This window comes from Barbus barbus, assembly GCF_936440315.1.
Source record: "Barbus barbus genome assembly, chromosome: 39".
NCBI lineage: Eukaryota > Metazoa > Chordata > Actinopteri > Cypriniformes > Cyprinidae > Barbus > Barbus barbus.
The window spans coordinates 24,559,620-24,580,423 of NC_136717.1; the positions used below are offsets into that span (position 1 = coordinate 24,559,620).

The 20,804-nt window shown below is 37.0% G+C and overlaps 1 protein-coding gene across 2 annotated transcripts; it reads right to left on the reverse strand.

The window, feature by feature from the left end:
- Window positions 1–1,865: 1,865 nt before the first annotated feature.
- LOC306858217 (GAS2-like protein 3) lies at window positions 1,866–20,476 on the reverse strand. Of its 2 annotated transcripts, none has more exons than XM_079398644.1 (9): window positions 20,358–20,476; window positions 14,780–14,835; window positions 12,689–12,866; window positions 10,814–10,923; window positions 10,581–10,719; window positions 8,143–8,206; window positions 7,087–7,222; window positions 6,101–6,208; window positions 1,866–4,606 (listed from the first exon to the last, which is right to left on the reverse strand). In XM_079398644.1, the coding sequence occupies exons 2-9, from the start codon at window positions 14,804–14,806 to the stop codon at window positions 3,620–3,622; spliced, it is 1,749 nt and encodes a 582-aa protein (XP_079254770.1). In that variant the 5' UTR covers window positions 14,807–14,835; window positions 20,358–20,476; the 3' UTR covers window positions 1,866–3,619. The 2 variants fall into 2 exon arrangements, with proteins under 2 accessions (XP_079254770.1, XP_079254771.1); XM_079398645.1 differs by lacking the exon at window positions 20,358–20,476 and adding an exon at window positions 15,201–15,365.
- Window positions 20,477–20,804: the final 328 nt, after the last annotated feature.

Here is a 20,804-nt window from a genome sequence, read left to right on the forward strand (position 1 = left end):
GCCGGGCGGATATAAACGACACGGGGTGACTACATTCAACCATTACACGCACCCCTCTCAAGTTATTCTGCCACAAAATGGCGGAGCTCGACGCGAAAGACCCCATTTTGTCAAGCAGACGATAAGAACAGTTCAAGGAAGCGGAGTTTTGTATTTTTAACGCTATTTCGAGCGAGTTTGGGATGGTTTTACTGCGCCTGCTGATATGTTGACTCGTCGCGCGGTGGAGAATAATGTCCGCGCGCTCTGGGTTTGAAGCAGCTCGAGCGCTGCAAGAGTCAAGACACACGAATATTTATGTATCTAGCTAGATCAGATTTATATAATATTTTAAATAACACGTTATAAACTTGATGGGAATTCATTTTTATGTATAGCCTGGAAGATATTTGACTTTAATATTCTGGTTAATTAGATTTGAAAACCTAGTTTGTGTTCATTTACTATATAAATACTCTGTTTTCGTATTTTAATATCTAAAGTCTTGTACTGTTAAGTTGTATAATAGTTTGGTAAGAAATGCAGCTGGATATGAATGCATAACGTTAGCTGTGCATGCGTTTATGTGCTGGATTCTCACGGTGATGGAAAACCTGGAGATATCAAATCTCTAGGCCTAGAAATGTGATGGAAATTGTTAAATATGAGCATCTTATGCTTTTTCTAAGTGCAATGTCTTTAAAATGATTTTTCAAACATTGCATATAGAAATGCACAGACATAAAGACTGAAGGATTGAGTTTCCATGCAGCTTTACTTCAGATAAAAACCTGCATCATCAGAGGAGTTATTAGACATAAGCCACTCTACTCTACCAGATTGTCCACCTAATCTGTTTAATATTAGTGTATCATCTGATGAATGCACGAGCAGAATTATACATCCAGTCTTTGCTAAATTCAGACAACCCCAGAGACTAAATATGAAGGTTTTGAAGGGAAAAGACAAGCTGTAAGTATCCATATATGATCAATAAAAGTGGGTAGAGTGCGCCATCATGTGATTAAACATAGAAAATATTGCAACGTTTGAGTCATTTGAACCAAGAACACACTTGCATGAGTTTGCCAAAGAAACACATGCTTAATGTTGAAATGAGTCAGTAAATATAAAATAAGTTGACAAGAATTGTGATTATATGTATCAGCATGCTGACTGAAAATAACTTTCTAATAAATGTGGTAATGCTTGACGCACCAAAATGCATGTGGACAATTATTTTCTCAGTTATCACAGAGAGCATTATAGTTTTTATTATTTTGAATCAGTTTTTAGTAATTTTACTGTTTTTGCAATTTTAATGTCTATAATTTAATTATTTTAGCACATTAAGTTAAACTAAATTAAAATTTAGTTTAGTTTTCTTGGCAACTGACGGAAATTAACTTTCTAATAAATGTGTTCATGCATGTTAATTAGTTTGGACGCATTATTTTAGTATCACTGAGATACTAAAATGTGATTATTGTAGTTAAGTTAAAATAAATTAAAATTAGATTTCTTCACAACTGATTGAAATTAAAAAGTTTTGTACATTTTCACTACAAAGACAAAATGTTTCTGTTTTTTGATTTACCATTTTATTGCAAGTTATTTTTTTATGGTTTTAGTTAATTAAAATAACCAACTGATTAGACTGCACTGGTTAAATCAAATATAAAATGCTGTTAACTTTAGAGATTGTAGTTTGTGTTTTTCAGCACACACAAGCTATTATAATCTCATATCAAAGCAATGCATAACAGAAGAGATTGATGTAGTAAAACTAATTTCTCTGTAATATTATCCTGATATTTACACAATACCAGTACAAATATTCAGATAAAATAAACTTACCTGGTATTCTGAACAAATTAGTCGCTGTTGAAGTAGGCTACAAGCAAATTATACACTTTATTTGACAGAATGCAAAGACTCAAACAAAACAACAAAAATAAGCTACATTCAAAACAAACATTTTCTTAAAGTGCTGGAAGAATATCTCTCACACAATCTGGCGCACAAATATATAATTAAAAGAACCATATCCAAAAAAAGAGAACAATTACCCTTACACATAAAATTTATATTTATAATAACCTTTCTGTATAAACCACAACTCTTGAATAAACTGGAAAAGATTTAGCATTGGCTTGGACAGTGTAATAAAATAAAAGCCCAGGTGTTTATGGGTATGACTGAGTCAGTAGTATTTGTGTGGCGTAAAGGAGGTAGCATTTCATTTAATAAAAGCTGGCTGTTTGACCAACTTAAAACATACAAATTAAACCGCAGTACCTGCCAAAATAACCATCCTGACTAAATACAGTTCTGCAAGGGTGTTTGATAATAAACCACACCTATATTCCAACAAACACAAATTTAAGGCACATAAACCCTAAATCCTCTAAAATAGCTTTTAAGATGTGCTCTAAAATGATGCCATTCAAGATTCAAACATGAATTTCGCTTTGGTTGCCATAGAGAGGTGTTTCTGCATATTATGGGGTGTCAGATTAGAGCTGGAACAATGAGAGTGGATTCATCTACATGTCTCTTATGTAATAAAACAGTGCTCTCAATGTAAATATGAAATAGAAACAGTACAGTAGACATGATCTGAATGCCCCGCAGCACATCATACATAAAGACACACACTTACCGCTTTACCTTTCCAACATTCTGCTGCTTTTTCTTATGAGCTCAGAATACATTGACATACAGTGAATAAATGATTTACGGTATTACAAAGTAATGCTAACACATTTATAACCCAATCAGGAGTCAAATCAGATCATGGATTGACTTAAAGTAATGGATATTAAACAAAAGATGACGATGATATGAGTTTGTGCATAACCGTGCGTAATTTCAAACACTTAAACTAAAGCTATAAATGCTTCCTAACCTCTTAGCTAAAATAATGATTATTACAGTAGCAAAAGAAGAAATTAAAAACAATGTGAAAAGAGTATCCGAGGCATATTCTGATGATTTTTAGTATGGCACAAATGAAAGCTTGAGACAAACATTTTGACAGATGCCAAGAAAACAAACAGATTGTCACATTTAATTGAATTTAAATAAAAAGAGGCTAAGACAGATGTGCAGTATGTTTAATAGGTTGTTCTGAATTAAAAGTCTAAGTTTCATAGTTGGCCGCTAGAAACGTATTTTCAATGTTTGGAAAACATATTTGCAATGTTTAAAACGCACAACCAATTAAATGTTCTGCACACGTAAGAGCCTCGTTTTTATTTAAATTAACTTAAATATAGCATCTGACAAAATTTGTATATGAAGCCTGACCCTCACCACAAATGAAAGCCTGAGAAGTTTTGACAGATGCAAAGCAAAAAAACTGATTATGTCATATTTAACAATGTAAATGAAAATGTGGCTGTTAAAGACAGATGTGCAGTATGTTTAATAGGTTGTTCTGAATTAAAAGTCTCATTTTCATAGCTTGGCCACTAGAAATGTATTTTTAATGTTTGAAAATGTATTTTCAACATTTAAAAAAATACAACAAATCAAACAGACTGCACACATCACAGCCTCGTTTTCAATTAAAATTAAATATGGCATCCGAATAAATCCGCGTGACGCTCCACAGTCATAACTACATATCCCAGCATTCTTAGTTCTTCACCCTTCTCTTATTGTTCATCTCAAAGTAGGGTTCGTCGCGTTTGCTGGGTTTAGTCCGTGCCGTGTGTTTCTGGGTAGTGCTGTTAGGTGCTGGTTTAGTAGTGCTGCTCACAGTGGGCGTCTGGACAGGAGGGTTACTGCTGACCAGAGGTTTCCTGTGGGTTGTTTTAACGTTGACCGTTCGTGTAGCAACAGCTGTGTTCTGCTCTACAGATTTACTCTTGCAAGGTTTTGCGAGAGAAATGGTCTGTTTGGGATCATTCGGAGCCAAGCGAGGGGAAACGGGACGGCCCTTCCTGGACTCTAAGTGCAGGGCGGAGGCAGGGGAAGGCGGGCGTCTCTGGGCGAGCCGCGAGCGGACGGGTGCGGGAGGCGGGCGTGCGTCGCGCTGCACAGATTTCTGCACAGATGTCAGTGGGGCTGAAGATTTAGGCAGCTTGCAGGTGGGTTCGGGACAGACGGGACTGCGAGCTTGCGATGGAGATCCACGCGGGCGCAGTTTGGTCTTGGATGCAACGGAAGGTGCTTTTTGGGAAACCCCAGTAAACTGGGGAAGTGGGCTTCTTTTCGGGACGGGAGATGAAAGAGGGGTCATTTTTGGTGAAGCGGTGGGCGTATGAAGAATCTTCTTGGGTGCGGCAGCTCTGCGAGGCATCGAGGGCGTGGAAGCGGGCGATTGGGCGACGGAGCGGGGTGTAGGGGTGTTGGGTTTGGACACAGATGTTGTGGAAGATGACGATGAAGAGGACGATTTTGGGAGGAGGTTAACGGCTGTGATGGGGTCCATTGTGGGTGGCTGTGCAGCCTGCACGCTGTGGGCGGGGCCTGAGCCGGACGGGCCTTTCTGATAGGCTAGAATCTTCTGCTCCAGAGTGGTGAACTGCAGCACGCGGTCGGGGTCGTATTTCAGCAGAAACCCTTTCAGAGTGTCCCAACCTCCACCCACACGCACCATCACGTGCTTCCCATGGAGCATCTAAGAGAGATGACTTTAATTAGTAAGCAAAGTAATGAATTTTTCACACGGAATTAAATACTAGTGATGCAGAGAAATAAATTTTTACAGAAATTGAAATTAAAGTATATTTAATCAAAGTATTTTATAATCAACACTCAAATGAAAATTATGTATACAAATATGTAAATTGCAAAAACAGTATTTATTAGTTAATTAGTTTATTTAGCCAAAAAATATCAATTATTTAATCAAATGTAATAATCCACATTTAAATAAAAACTAAGATGTATATAAATATGTAAAGAAGTTTTTATATATTCGATTTAAAAAAAAAATTAATAATCAATTATTTAATTAATTTTAATTATCAACACTCAAATAAAAACTTTATTTATTAGTGATGCATTGAACATATTTTTCCACAAAACAAAAGTTTTTATCTATCAAGAAACTCAAATAGAAAAATTATTTAATAATCAGAATTTAAATAAAAACTGAGCTGTACTAACATATACACTGCACATTAGGCAGTTTTTATAGCAGCTTTTTAATTATATAATTCTGTTTCAACTCCAATTTATTATTGAAATATAAACATTTAAAATTTTTAATGATCTTCTATGGGCTTGAAATATTTCCTTATTTAAATCAAAGTCAGCGCATGAAAAATGTGAGCATTATATTTAATACAACAAGTTTGCACTACACCTTTAATTTAATCCTTCTATGCAGCCTTCAGTCATAATGTTTTAAGCTTTGGCTAATTCTAATGCTTTTTAATGTGATATGTTATTGTATAGTTCTCGCTGTTATAGTTTTTTTTTTTTAAGCAATCAGAAATCTGAGGGCCCCCCCAGGCCCCCTCGTGGCTACGCCACTGGTTCTGCCTAATCTGGATGTGTGTGTTTGTGTACGAATGTTATGACAGTTCAGCACATGCTGGTTAAACAAACTAGACTGGCTTTAGTGGATTGCTACAGTAGTTGTGAATGAGAGCTCCATGGCAACACAACAGCTAAAGACAAGGCAAGCGCGCTCGGATGAGTGTGTTTGCATACGGTTTATCTGCTCTCCTGCAATGTGATTTTAAGAGAATGAAAACAAGATAATGTAACAGCGCTGATTCTTATAATCAGCATGAAATGAAAATTCACCTTACCTAAATGCAAGTTATAGAACTTGATAGATGAATGTGAACAATTCATCCATGCATATGTTTCTCATAATGTTTCACCATAATGTCATAGCTGGATCTTCCAGTGAAAGGACACTTCTCTTTGATGAAGTTTGCAGGGCTTCTCTAATCATCTAGTGCTCTTAAACCCCGCCTCCACTTTAGAGAGCCACGCCCACATCTCAAAATCCAATCAACAACTGATACATAGAACCAAGTCCCGCATTACATTTGATCATTTCTGATCTTTTACACTCGTGTCACAATATGCAAGAAAAGATCTGTTGCTACTTCCACTTTATTGTGACTTCAAAACTGTCCCTAAAACCTGCTCCTACCCTGATGAACAGGATCTTGTCTCCGAGCCTGTAGCGTCCCTCAGACAGATACTCGATGGAAAACTTCTGTGTGCAGTTACAGGGAGGGTCGTCCTGGTCCGCACGATCCTACAAATCAGAAGAGTTTGTTCAGGTGAAATGAGAGAAAAATTTGCAAGATAAACGTATGAACTTTCAGCACTGAACTCAGGACCCGAGGATGTGCCACTGGTTATTTGGCTGAGAGACAGTGAATTTGTTAGTTTAGGGCAAAATCATTCCCCATGTGAAGCATGTCTCTAAACAACAGCTGCTTTTACACACTCAACAAACTCAACTGGAGATATATGATAACTGAGTCAGAACGGAGACAGATGCTGAACCTCGTCATGGAGGAAATCATTCATAAAACATTTTCTTAAAACCAGTAATACTCCTGAACGTTTACAATATTTCAGATTAAGCCAGTCGTATTTTAGTATGAGATACTATTATTGTTTTTTCTAATTTTTACTTTGAATTAGATTTTATTTGTATATTTTTCACATTTGATTTTAATTTCAGTTAAAGTTTTAGTCATTTTAATGTGTTTTTATTTATTATTTTTTAAATATTCAATTCAAGTTTATTTGTAAAGCGCTTTTCACGATACAAATCGTTGCAAAGCAGCTTTACAGGAAATTGTCTATATAGTTTTTAATAAAAATTGTTCATTTAGTTAAGTTATTTTAGTACTTCAACTTAAACTTTAGTATTAATATTATATTATACAGTATGTGGAACAGAATGCTGTAATATATCACTGTAAAATCTCTTAATTATGGTTATTAGTATCTCTCTAACACACACACACACACACACCATATAATGTACATTTTGCAGGTTGTCATCTGGATAATGCATGCATACAGATCCAGCTATACATACTGTATACAAACTCTAAAAAGACTAGGATAATGCTTCAACTCAAACTAAAAGCCTGATCTCAATAAGTGTGTGATACTCACAGGGTGATAGAGGGCTCCGTGCTGACAGCACACAGTGAATGTTTTCACTGGAGACGCGTGATCCGTCATCATTAGACTTTCCTCCAGTTCAATTTCCTTCTCCAGTTTAACCAAAACCGGAGGCTCTATCCCATACCTAAACCAACAAACAACACACCCCATCAACACAGTCCTAGCAGTTCCCAAATCCTAATGTTTTACATGTTAGTTTGGGTTTTTGTCCTTATCCGCTTATCACAATTTAACTTAATTATGCTATAATGCCCATTAAATAGCATAAATAACTGCTGATTTTCTCACACAATAAAATAATGTCAAACTCAAATCAGAATTTCAAATTGTGACCCTGTACTACAAAAGCAGTCTTAAGTTGCTGGGGTATATTTGTAGCAATCGCCAAAAATACATTGTATGGGTAAAAATGATCCATTTCTCTTTTATGCCAAAAATCAATATGATATTAAGTAAAGATCATGTTCCATGAAGATAATTTGTAAATTTCTTACCGTAAATATATGAAAACTTCATTTTTGATTAGTAATATGCATTGCTAAGAACTTCATTTGGACAACTTTAAAGGTGATTTTCTCAATATTTCGATTTTTTTGCACCCTCAGATTCCAGATTTTCAAATAGTTGTATCTCAACCAAATATTTTAGATGATCTATAAATCTCAATTTTGAAAATTTTACACTTAAGACTGGTTTTGTGGTCCATGGTCACAATTAATTTGGTAAGTTTCAAGGTAATAGTCAACATTCAGAAGGTCATTATTGCAAAATAAACCCCTTTACATGATACATTATATCCCTTCTTTACAGTCACTGTAGTGTTTTCTAGAAACGCTAGAAATTCAGATTTGTTTTAGATTCTCTACAGCACAATAGCTGCTCTAAGCGCTATTGACTTAAATCCAATTCACTTAAATCCTGTAAAATCTGTGTAAATTTGCCCTCCACCCAACTTTAAAGCTCCTAAAGCAGCCCCTGACCGCTGACCCCAAAGCACAACCTGACATCTGTCAGCTGCGGGATCATCAGGGCCGGTTCGCTTACCTGGAGACGATCCGTCCAATCTCCAGCAGGCACAGACACACCTGCCGCGGCTCTTTATGTAGGACTGGGGAAGGGAGGGAGAGCCGTTACCATAATTACTTAGTGATCATTCATGTCAAAGTAATTAAGCCTTTACAGACATAACAGATACAGGGTAAAATTTTAACTAATAGATATCACTATACATTTAATTAATCCTAGTACATTAAATTTTTGTTACATGTAAATATGCAATGAAGTAATATTTCATTAAAAATTCCCTTAAAATTCTTGTTTATTGACATTAGAATTAAAGGTTTTTACAGAGGAGATTATGTGCTTTTGTTCATTTTATTAGCTTGTTTCTAAGTATTACTATTTTAGTTTAATTTATTCAAGTTTATTTTTATTTCAGTTTTAGTTTTTATCCATTTCCTGTTAATCTTTTTGGTTCTTTAACTTAAACTTCAAATAAATGTCATTTATTTTAAGCGTTTTTGCCATATAAGAGTCAAAGGTTTTTTAGGTCTCCGTAAATCAGAAAATACTGTCACCAGCAAAAAAATAAATAATTTAATTCACCATGTTTTTAGAAATTGACAAATGTACTACGTTCCACTAGTTATAGAAGCAAAATAGCTTAAAATCTCAAAAATGACCAGTGCATGAAAAAACAATGGTTTTGCCCACAGTGTCTGGAGACTTGAATGGGTTATATAATGAAAATCAAATAATTTAACATTTAAAAAAAAAATACTACCCCAAATGAAAGAAACTTGCATTGACTGATCTTAAAATATATCAGTGCCTTTTTCTGTCTTAAGATGCACACCAGTAATGTTTTTTCTAAGGCACGTTTATAAAAAATTACTTAAATGTCCTAATTGAACTATGGCCTAATCCTGGTTTAGGCTAAGCCCTGTCTATGAAACCGGGCCTATATATTCACAATTTCAGGGCTTAAAACACCAAAAAGATAATTAATTAACCATTCAGCTCAGTAGTAAATGTTGTTCCTCATTTTTAATGCAAACAGGTCAGCCAATCATAATTTTGGAACAAATATCAAGACTTTAAAAAAAAAAAAAAAAAAAAAAAAAAAAACTTCAAGAAAGTCTCTGTTTTAGCCACATGCACCACTGACATTCGTTTGGGTTTGCAAACTTGCTGGCCTATCTCTCACACCGGCCCGATTACAGGTCACATTGAGTTCTGTCAGATCCCATCCCATAATGCACGGTGACACATGGACTAATAACTGGCTCTCTTAAGGACAGCAAGCCTTAGGGCTGTCAGGTTAATGACTTACACCCCAGATCGCTCACACTCATTATCATCATGGATTTATGGAGAGCCAGGGATGTGCAGGGCCGCAGATCAACTGACGTATGCGGCCACAGATCCTCTGAAATGATTACGGCCCGTTAAACAGCTCAGAGAGAGACACACAGGCACAGCGGGGCCACAGAGGATGGACAGGAGGACACTGGTCTCGGTTTAAATACATTAATTTAACCAACATGATTAAAGTCCAGTTCTAATGGACTGGCAGTGAGAGATTGACAGATGGTGGCAAGACTGGACAGGTGCAGGTGAAGTCTCTAAAATTTCTTGTATTGATATAAAAATAATCAGGAATCATAGCAAGCAGATCTATGAAATCAGTTTTGTTTTTTCACAAATTTGGTTTTATTTTTTCCCAAATTCTGTGGTTTTTGGTTTAATTCTTTGGATTCTGTTTTAAAGCTTTATTTTATTATTATTGTTATTATTACAATCAAAAAGCATGTCTAATCAAGTGAATTTATAAAATTACTACAACTTAATACATTACAAATTTTAACAATACTATGAATTGTTTTATTTTTTCCAAGATTCTGTGTTTTGTAAATGTATTACCATAATAACAAATAAACAACAACAAAGTGAAAACAAAGCTGAATAAGCAAACTTATGCAAAACAGTGATTTATTATGGAAACTAAAATATGGATGGAAAATTTTGAAAGTGATATTCATAAAATGTTTTATAATAAACTGTATTATTATGTAAACTTAAGTTGAGAAGTACATTCTACTGTACAATAATATATGTCTGTTACAATTTCTTCAAGTTAAACCAAATTTTGGTGGTTTGTAGTGAAGGTATGTGTTTCTGTGTGTATTCTGTTCCACTTTCTCCATATTGTGGAAATCACATGGCCCTAAGCAGAGTATCACTTCACTTCATTAAGTTTTGTTGCAACATTGCTTTAAATATTATAAATAAATATGTTCAATACAGAGCTATCTGGAGAAGTATTTTGGATTAATGTGGCAGTACATCCAGCATGACAGAAATAGAAACTAGGCAATGCAAAAAACATCCCATTCTGCTCGTGGCTGAATAGTACAATAACTTAACTGTTAACCACTGCGGTGATACACTGCACCTAGACACCGGATCAAAAGTTCTCTTACCCAAACCCTCAGACTCAAACAGATATGTCTCGTCCACTCCTATGTGACGACACCAGGACAGAAAATTCGCTGTGTTGTCTCGAGCGAAAAACGATCCAGGGGAGGCGTTTTTCTTGAACTGGATTTTCTTTGACAGCAACTGTTAACAAAACAGAGACGGGAATTACACACAAACAGTCCTGCGGTTATCCGAGCTGCATAGCCGCCCACCACATCACACGTTCCTTACACACCTGTGTTTCCGAGTCCTGTGGGATTTTACTCTGCAGAATTCCAACCAGACGACACAGTTTGACACCGTTATCCAGCTCCTCCATGAAGCGTTCGGCTATCACCTGCTCACCTACAAAAACACAGATATCTATGTTTACAATGACCTCAGAACAACTGTAACTGACTACATTACTAAATAACCTTTAACTGAATTCAGCATCATTAAGCCATCACGAGCTGGCTTTGATAATCAGAAGTTCAATATCTTCATGTAGAGGGAAAAACAAGGCTTTCCTGCCAGTTATTTTTACCAGGATTGTACTACATACTAATATAATAAAACAGTGACCAGATTCAGTATACACCTTACTGATAATGCATACTATACACTGTTAAGCAGATGTGCCCAGAATATAAACACAAGTTATACAATGCGCTCACTTGTACACTAAGCATTTTCCCATTGAAAACTATTCCAAAAAACTCTGTATACACTATATTAATAAAGCATATCACATACAGGCAAGCAGATGAGCGTGTCGCACAAAGTTTAATCTTAAGCATTTTTTTATAATAGTTTTCAATGGGTAGAACGCTTAATGTGTTGCATACATGCTTGCTTGTATATAGTATGCATCATGAATGAAATGTATATTGACTGTTATCTTTTATTAATCACTGTATAAGTACACGTGTACACGTTAAAGGTGCAGTAATTAATATTGACAGCTGGCGGACTGACTGACTCTACGCTCACGTGGGTTGCCAGACTGAGGATACACAACAGAGCTTTCTATTCCTCTGGTCACAGAGCTTTTTAACTGGATACTGAGGGTTTTTAGGTCAGATAGAATCTGCGATCTGGTTTGCATGGCTGCAACACACTGTGTTTTCCACAAACTGGCAACCTGGGGTATCAAAATCCTTTTGGGTGAACTGGCAGTGGGTGGAGTCACAGAGCAAAACAAAAACAGACATTCCGATACAGAACACACATTTCAAAGTAGAATAACTGGCTATAGCATTGTTTTTTGAAGAAACAAGTATGTGAACTTGGCATGCTTCCTTAATATCTGCAAACATGTGGTATTTTTATGCTTTAGTACAGCCGAAATATTACTAAGAGCACCTTTAAGTACAAGTTGCATCGGGACAACCTTCACATTGAGGCAAAAAGTCACTTTTCAAAACCTTCACTCTCTCGGTTATCCTCTTTTCTGGCTTGCCTAACCTTGCCTTCATCTAGTTGTCTAATAAACCAGGCATTTTATATTGTGAATATTGTTTGCCCTTTGCCAAATTGTTCCTCTTTTGTGAGTCACTTGCAATAAAAGCATCTGCAATTTTATGGATGTTTTGCCCTCCAGGTCTCCGTGCCGGTCACGTGACTGAAAACTACAAATAACAAATAAAATTCACACTTATGGTGTAATTACCTACACCCTGTCAGTGGAAAATAAACGAGGTCGGCAGCACAAAACAGTCACATTTTAGTATTTTGTTCAAATTCCACAACATATTCACTGTATTATCTGAAAGAGGACTATAGGATTACAAGTGCTTAATGTAAAAAAAATAAAAATAAATACGTTTATGGGTGAGCGTTCTTTGGCCCGGGTGAACATGTTCAGCATGTGGACAGACAGGTAAGGGCAACACCCTCCATTATTTTACAAAGACCGAGAGATTGAGTTCTTGTTTCGGGGGTCGTATATCACCGTTATACGAGAGCAAACGTCGTTTCCCACACTTCTTTGCTTGATATATGAGGCTTTGGGTTTCAGTTATTTGACCGACGAAAGGAAAATACATTTAGACTAATAATAGCAGTAATTTTTCGCTTTCATGCACTGAGAGTGAGTCATAGACAGCTTGTTTTGCGTGAGCAGGTTTACCCAGCATGCCGCTCAGCCAGATTGCCAGATCCTCCTGCATGGGCACCAGCGTGGCTTCGTGCCGCACCGCCAACCACTGGTCATACTGGAAGACGTCAGCCAGACCCGGGCCGGGCCGCGGAGAGCGCAGGCCGCGAGGACTCTGTAACGGGACATCAAATTTCTCGCCGAACCAAGCCTGAGAGAAAGAAAGCGGAAAACCAGATAGCTCAACACAGAGAAACACACACAAAAGGGTCTCGGGGCCACAGTGACCCCTCACACAGATTCCACGCTCTCTCTCTGGAAAGATGGGACTCTGCTGAAATCAGGACAGTTTGCAAACACATGACAACTTACACAAACGGAGTAATAACATTTATATAAAACAACACTCTCATAAGAGAACTTGTGGTAAAACCTCTCACAGACTTCACACACAAACATGCTGAAGTTAAAAACTTGGGCTTAAGTATTCAAACAAACCCCTAACCGTGAGTATGAGTAATACTACTAGTGATAGACACTTTTATTGATTTGACTGCACTGAACTGACCTGGAAAATGACAATGTTCTAAAACAATGTTCTTAACTATTTGTTAACCGTTTTAAAAACTTTTTGAGGGGTACGCAAATGTTAAGGGAACATTGCATTTATAATTTTGCAAACATTATATGAATGTTTCTTTTGAAAGTTTTCTGAATGTTCCGAAACAAGCAGTAACATTAAAAAAAAAAAAAAGTTACACGAACGTCCAACTGAAATGCTTTAGAAATAAAATGTTCCATGAATGTTGTATAAATTATGTTTTTGCGCTAACATTTTGAGAACATTATTAAAGACCAGATAACTTTGAATGAAGGTATTAATATTACTGGAAGAATGTTTATTCAAAATTTTGAGAACATTTTTAGCTGGGGAGCTGCTTTATAGCTGAATCAAATTTGTTTCATAATAGATTAATTTTGCAACAAATATTGTTATTGAAGTGAATTGAACCAACACTTATTGAACTGACTTGAGCTGAATAGGCACTATTGTCTTTTAGAGCGGTTTTATAGCAGAATTTAGATTTGTTTCATAATTGAAGAATTTGATCATTGATTCTGTTATTATATTGTAGTTTAGTACTTCAAAGCTGCTTTGACTATAGAAATAAATGTGACTTGACTGAGACTGATGCAAAGCATCTGTTTGAAACACACAAACCACAAAATACTCTGTACGGCCAGATCTTTAAAAGAGCCTAATTCACATTGCTGTGCTGGGAATGACTGAAAAACAAAAGCACTATTTTAAAAATCACACACAAGCAGGCCACTCCGAGAGAAATCCCATAACCCTTTCTGAACATGAACCCTGCTGTTCCCACACATGCATCAAACTCCCATGAGGAACAGAGCGAGCGAGCGCTTCAGGCTCCTACTAATCCATATGGAGCATTTCTTCTGCTTGCGAACAAAGCCCGACTAATTAAACAGGAAAGCGTTTCCATGTGGGGGTGTTTTATTCATATTATATAAAACATCCAAGATTACCATTACATAGCAGATTACGGCCAGCTCAAACTTTATTGGAATGCACTGTCAGTGTTTGCTTGTGGACCACTCTAATTCTCACTTATGGTTGTTAACTCAATGCAAACAGTCTGGTGTCTTCAATCACACACGCACACACAAATGTTGCAATGGCATTACATAATGTGGTCTGTTCACACATGACCTCAGATATTACAGATGGATGGTATGGATATGTAGCATTAAAAATTAAAATGTTAGTTTATTGTTAATTTGACAAAATAAATGATAAATGTCATCAATTTCAATCCAAACTGTACAAAATGTTTGTAATGCAGTATTTAAAGTTACACTTTATTGTATTATTTTTTCAAATAGAATAGAATTTTGACTTCTGACATAACATGAAATAATTCTCATCTTATCCACCCACCAACATAATTTTCTTCTAAAACCACATTCAAACTATCACACTGTGACACAGCGGCTGGAAACACAAAAAAAGCTGATCTTGGGGATGCAGGTTCGAATCCACTCTCCTTCTAATTCTATAAACATGCAAAAACACATAAATAAAATAATAAACTTGCATACCTGCAAACCAGCCTGAATCGCCATCATTAATTAAAAGAAAGATTCAAGTCCACATTCTGAAAGAGAGACAGATAAAACGCTGTTAAAAGCAGACACACATCAGCTCAGAAGCGTCAGTAATTTCCTGTAAACACAAACACACACAGTTCATGTCAGTTTACTCCACTTAAACAGTCTGTCCCATCACAGGATGGATAATATCGCCTGCAGCTCACTGTTAAATGTTTAAATGTTTTTTTTTTTAAAAATCACTGTGACCAAAAACCAGAGAGCAAGCAGCAAGATTAAGACAGTTCAGTCAACATAAGCACAGCTGAGGAAACAAAGCGAATGTCTCCTTTCCTTAAACACACACACACACTTAACACACACACACTGTCAGTGACACACTCATGTGAATCCTAAATCTCCATCTCCTCACCGAGACGCTCATCTGAGAAACACACATAGAGATGAATCCAGTCCAGCTGCCAGCAGACAATGCACCTGAACACCTCAAAGTAAATCCCACCACACACTCCTACAACGACCCGCTGACAGAGGATACGAGTGTGTGAGAGAGAGGGGGGAAACACAGATTGACTATGAAGCCGCTCAGCAAACCCCCCCCATCCAATCCCAGCCAAGCATTTACAATGGTCCTATTGTTACAACCCCCTCGTTTGCTCTCTCACACACACACACACAGAGTCCAAGGTTCGTTCGTTCGCTTGCGCTTAGTCCTTCACAACAAACTCCTCTATGACAGCACACAAAAGAATCTGGAAATTTTTTGAAGGGCATCAAGAGAATAAACAATTGCTTTCTCTCTACACCCAGACACAAAAAACCACAGAGAGCGAGAGAATGAGTTAATTACAGGAGGAACAGCATGAGAGCTCAAATCAGGCACATCTTGTGTGCACTTCAAGCCCACAAAATGTCAAACGGCGGAGAAGAGCGGAGGACACACAAACCCAGAATTGATGTCTGTGGGTTATGAAGTGGGTAGCAGTGTGGCTCCGGGTCTCAAGGGCCACATTCCTCTGTCAGAACATAACGGGCGGTGGAAAGAGTCCGTCACTAACGGACACACTGAGAGCCGAGAGACACATCCAACTGCTCTGTGTTTATTTACAACAGAGTATGCCTCTAAAATGAACCAGGTTTCTTCGAAGAAAAAAAATGGGTGTTCGGTGTGAAATTAAAACAGTGTCATTTACTCACGTTGGTCCAAGGCATGGAATTATCTTTTTCAGACAGAGAGATATTTAGCAGATTCCCAAAGTAGATGGTAACAAATAGTTTCAAGCTTCAAAGGGACAAAAAAAGCATGAGTAAATAATGACTTAAAATTGATGTTCTTTTCAGAAGAATTTAAATATGGACTAGATTTATGATGCATTACCAAACAATCACTTTAAGACACGACTAATTAAAGCTTCAGCCTAAATTACATGATTCCTTTTATGAAAACGAAGATCACATTCATCAGATTCTCCAAAAATGGAAAGTGACAAATAGCTGTCAAACATAGGACAAAAAAGTATCAAAAATAATAACTAATTAACTATTGCATCTACATGAGTCTGGTTTGGTTTTATAATTCACTTTTAACATAACCTTAACATAAACATGGAACTTGAAAACACTTTGATGGAAAAGTACATGAAAATTCTATTAATTCTTAAAATGATAAAAGCATGAGTAACTTCTCAGCAGACGATTTGCTCTCATAAACATCGCCCTCAATAAAAGACACGCCCACAAAAAAACATAAGAAATAAAGAGTGACTTTTGCTGCAGAAATGAGGCTGGGTGGAACGTCAGACTGAACACAAAGTGCTCTAACGTTGTAATCCTACTATAATGAATGTCTGCGTGAGTTACAGTCGATTTGCTGCTTTAATTAAATGTGACGACACAAAGGGAGCGAGGACTGGGGGTGTCCACATGGCTCCTCGGGTCACCACATAATCACGTAAGAGGATCACGCTTCCAGACGCATCCCTGTTGGCCGGCTGCTCCTCCTCCCTCTAGACGTGAGCCGACACGTGGCACATGCATGTATGCAATGCGTGTTTGTTTGCATGTATGTGCACCAGTGGCTTCCACATGGGTCCCAAAAATAGCCGGCCATCAATCAAAGCTCCTCCCCTTCCTGCTCTTTTGTGGCATTGCTTGTGATCTTAATTGGCCTGTCAGTTGCTTTCACTAGTAGGCAGAGCCATCAACACACACACAAACAGAATTAATGGTCCCAGAGAGGATGGGCGTCCGATAAACCACGGGTCAGAAGCCCATCCTCCATAAAGCAGAGTAAAGCTCCTCTTATACACCTGCCACCAGCTCTGGAACAGTTATCTAAAAAAACCATGCACACCACACTTTTAAAGTTATTTTTCTGCACCAGCACGGAGAAATGTAGCATTAAAGTCCAAACAGCTGATAAAAACATCACAATAATCCACAAGTAATCCACACCACTCCTGTCCAGCAATTAATGTCTTGAGAACAAAAAAGCTGTGTGTTTTTAAGGAAAAAAATATTTTAACTTCAAACTGTTGCTAAAATACGAGTCCATAATCCATAATGCTTCCTGCAGTTAAAAAAAAAAAAAGTAATCTTGTCTGAATCAGGAGAGAAATATGCACAGATAAAGCAGCATTTACAGTTCTAAACCAATATGTGGGCGGATTTTGTTGTGAGATACAACAGGAGATGGACCTTTTCACTGGAAGCAGCATTATTATGGATTACGGACTCATTTGGCCAGAAGGAACGATCTGAATGTAAAAACGTCTTAATGATGGATTTGTTTCTTACAAGCACGCAGCTTTTGTCTTCACGAGATGTTAGTTAATGGACTGGAGAGGTGTGGATTACTTGATGTTTTTATCAGCTGTTTGGACTCCCATTCTGACGGCACCCATTCACATCCATTGGTGAGCAAGTGATGGAATGATACATTTTTCCAAATGCGATGAAGAAACAAACTCACCTAAATCTTAGATGGCCTGAGGGCGAGTAAATTTCATTTCTGGGTGAACTGTTTATTTAACCAACACATGGCTGTGTCTTGAGCTTCCTACCTAAACAGCATTAGGTGCATTAAGTTGCAAAAATGTTCAAACATGCTTGTAAAGACCCAAAATGCTGTCTAGTTAGAGAAATGACACACATTTTGGGACACAGTCAAGAATGAGACCAAATAATTGAGACTCTACAGGCTTTAGAGAATCACTTCACACAGTTTGAAGTATAATCCCTATTGAAAAGACAAGAGGAAAAACTATGTTCTCATGATTCTACAATTACAAAAAGCTGCAATTCACCATAACAAAACGATCAACACAGCTCAACATAACAATGACCTCACCGCAATGATTCAGAAATAAAGATCCAGAATTGCACGCCAATCTAAAGCCTAAAACAAGAGCAGTTCACACATTAAAATAAAGGCTCCAAATGTTTGTTTTTTTGCAGCAATGCAACAGAAGAACTGTTTTCAGTTTCCCAAAGAACCTTTCAGTGAACAACAGTTTCAAAAGAACCATTTTTTCTTTAGTTTGAAGATCATTTTAAAATCTGAAGAACCTTTTTCCACCATAAAGAATCATGGAGAGGTTCCATGGATGTTAAAGGTTCTAAATGGAACCATCAATGCCAAAAAAGAACCTTTAGATTTCAGAGTGCAGGACACCAATGCTGGCACTTAAAACCAATGGAGACACTCCATGGCATAATGTAAACAGAAGCTGCTGTCATGGTGATGCAATGACTTGCTATAAGGCACTAACAATTAAGCAGTCAGCAGAGAACACAGAGGGTCTGCCTCACCCCGTCCCACTAATCATCTGCTCTGGGTCATTAATAAACGAACAGTAATCCAAGATTCATAACAATGACCAGCATGTGCACCAGAGATCATGGGAAATTAATCCCAGCATTCATTTATTTCAGGATTTACCCCCTTCTCCCTTCTCAAGAACCCCCCTGATGCCGCGTATCAGGCAGATGGTCGGTAAAGTTGCAGAATATGGGGTGTTTTTGGGGAGGCTTACATGTGCTAGTGTTCACAAATATAACATTTACATTTATTCATTTAGCTGACGCTTTTATCCAAAGCGACTTACAATTGCTATATATGTCAGAGGTTGCACGCCTCTGGAGCAACTAGGGGTTAAGTGTCTTGCTCAGGGACACATTGGTGTCTCACAGTGGATTCGAACCCGGGTCTCTCACACCAAAGGCATGTGTCTTATCCACTGCGCCATCACCACCATATATACAATCATATTATGAAATTCACACTATATATTTGCTAAATGCATGTTCAAGAGCTTATTGTGAACAATTCATCCATGCATATGTTTTGTAATGTTAAATCAAAATTCATAACTAGACCTTCTGGTGAAAACGACAGAAAATATAATCAGAATATGCAAGTAAAGATGTGTCACCAACTTTAAAATAAAAACTTAAGCAACCTGGAACAACAACAGGTAAACAATAAATGTATTTCCTTATGCAGTTATATGCATCAACTCTTAAAACATTTTTAAAAAAAAGTTTCCTTATTAGTGGTTGATTAATATGGGGTTTCAATAGCCAGTGCCAACACCGATATCTTGAAAGCAGATTTGTGGATAAAACTGTTAAAATTACATAATTTATAAATGAGAACAGTTTAATCGTGGCAACCGACACCTGTTTTACCCAATATCTATAAAAAAAATCATTGCTATGGTTTTAAGATGTCCAAATATCGGTTGGTTTATCGGTCTATCGCTATAGTTTTTCTCATTGTAAGCTGCTTGGCATCAAAGTGTCTACTCAACAAATAAATGCAAGTTATTCACAACATGCCATAAAAGAATAACTCAGCTTCCTGAAATGTTTTACTGGCACATTTAATCTGTTAACAGCACTTCAGCATGACCAAGAAAATCTTTGGCGATAAACAGAATTCCCTGCCAGAGCTCAAGGACATGCTGAAAGCTTTATGGCTGCAGTTTCCATCAGGAAACACCTGCAGTTTTCCCCTCCTCTGGTGCTGGATGTATAATTTAGCACACACCTCTGAGAGATGAAGCTATAAAGCTCCGATGATCATCATAATGAGCAGTTTTAATGAGATACGTGGCTGAACATGAAACATGTTTGGGCAACATCTCAATGTCCCTGTAGAAACATGTCTATATCAATCACCACTGATACATTCAGAGACAGACAGTTCAATATTTTAAGATCATATTAACTCAAACCATTAGAATATGATCAACTATCTCAAATATGAGCATTGTATTTTTAAATGCTTGTTGATTCATCACGCATTTCAATGGAAAAGTCATGCAACTTCAGTGTAAATGCCAAAAATAAACAACAAAACCCCGCTTTTCTGACTTAAAACAGCTTTGTTGGCATTTTGTTTGCTTTTCTAATAAAATTATCTTTAAAAACATGCACATAATGATCAAATAAACAAAGTCCTCTCTCTCTCTCGCGCTCGCTCGCTCCCTCGCTCACTCACTCACTCACTCACTCCTGTCTGGTTTCTCGAGTTTGGGGTTGAAAAAAACAACACAAATAAACTCACCAGCGTTAAATGTGTGTGTTTAGTTGTATGTAAGTAACTAGTTGTTTCTCCTCGCTCCGCGGCTGCAGGGTCGTGCGCGCGTTGACGCGCATCAGCTGAAGCTCCACGCTTCTTGGAATGTTCAGTTGAGAGGGATTCGCGGTTCAAAGCAGCCAATCAGAGCAGAGATCAAAAATCTCAATGGAAAGGGGCGGGGACATGAGAGCAAGTGGGCGGTCCCTGTTTCAATGCACTACTACATTACAGTAGAGAAAGTATTGGTTTATATATACATACGTTACATATATCCCAATATTTAAGTACCAATGATAAAATAAAATATTTTTATATAAAATATATTTTTTTTTTAATTTCTCATATCACTATTTATTTATTTAATCAAAAGGATTCAATTATTATATAAAATAATTATATAAGAATTATATTAACAAATAGAAAAGGCCGTAG

Bases quoted from the DNA above. Each gene is read 5' to 3' on its own strand.
- LOC306858217 (XM_079398644.1), bottom strand. From the start codon at position 14,806: ATGATGGCGATTCAGGCTGGTTTGCAG. The intron at 10,924-12,688 runs GTAAACCTGCTC...GTGTTTTTGTAG, and splicing joins CTGGCTGAGCGGCATGCTGG to GTGAGCAGGTGATAGCCGAA. The intron at 6,209-7,086 runs GTGAGTATCACA...TCTGATTTGTAG, and splicing joins ACGGAGCCCTCTATCACCCT to GATCGTGCGGACCAGGACGA.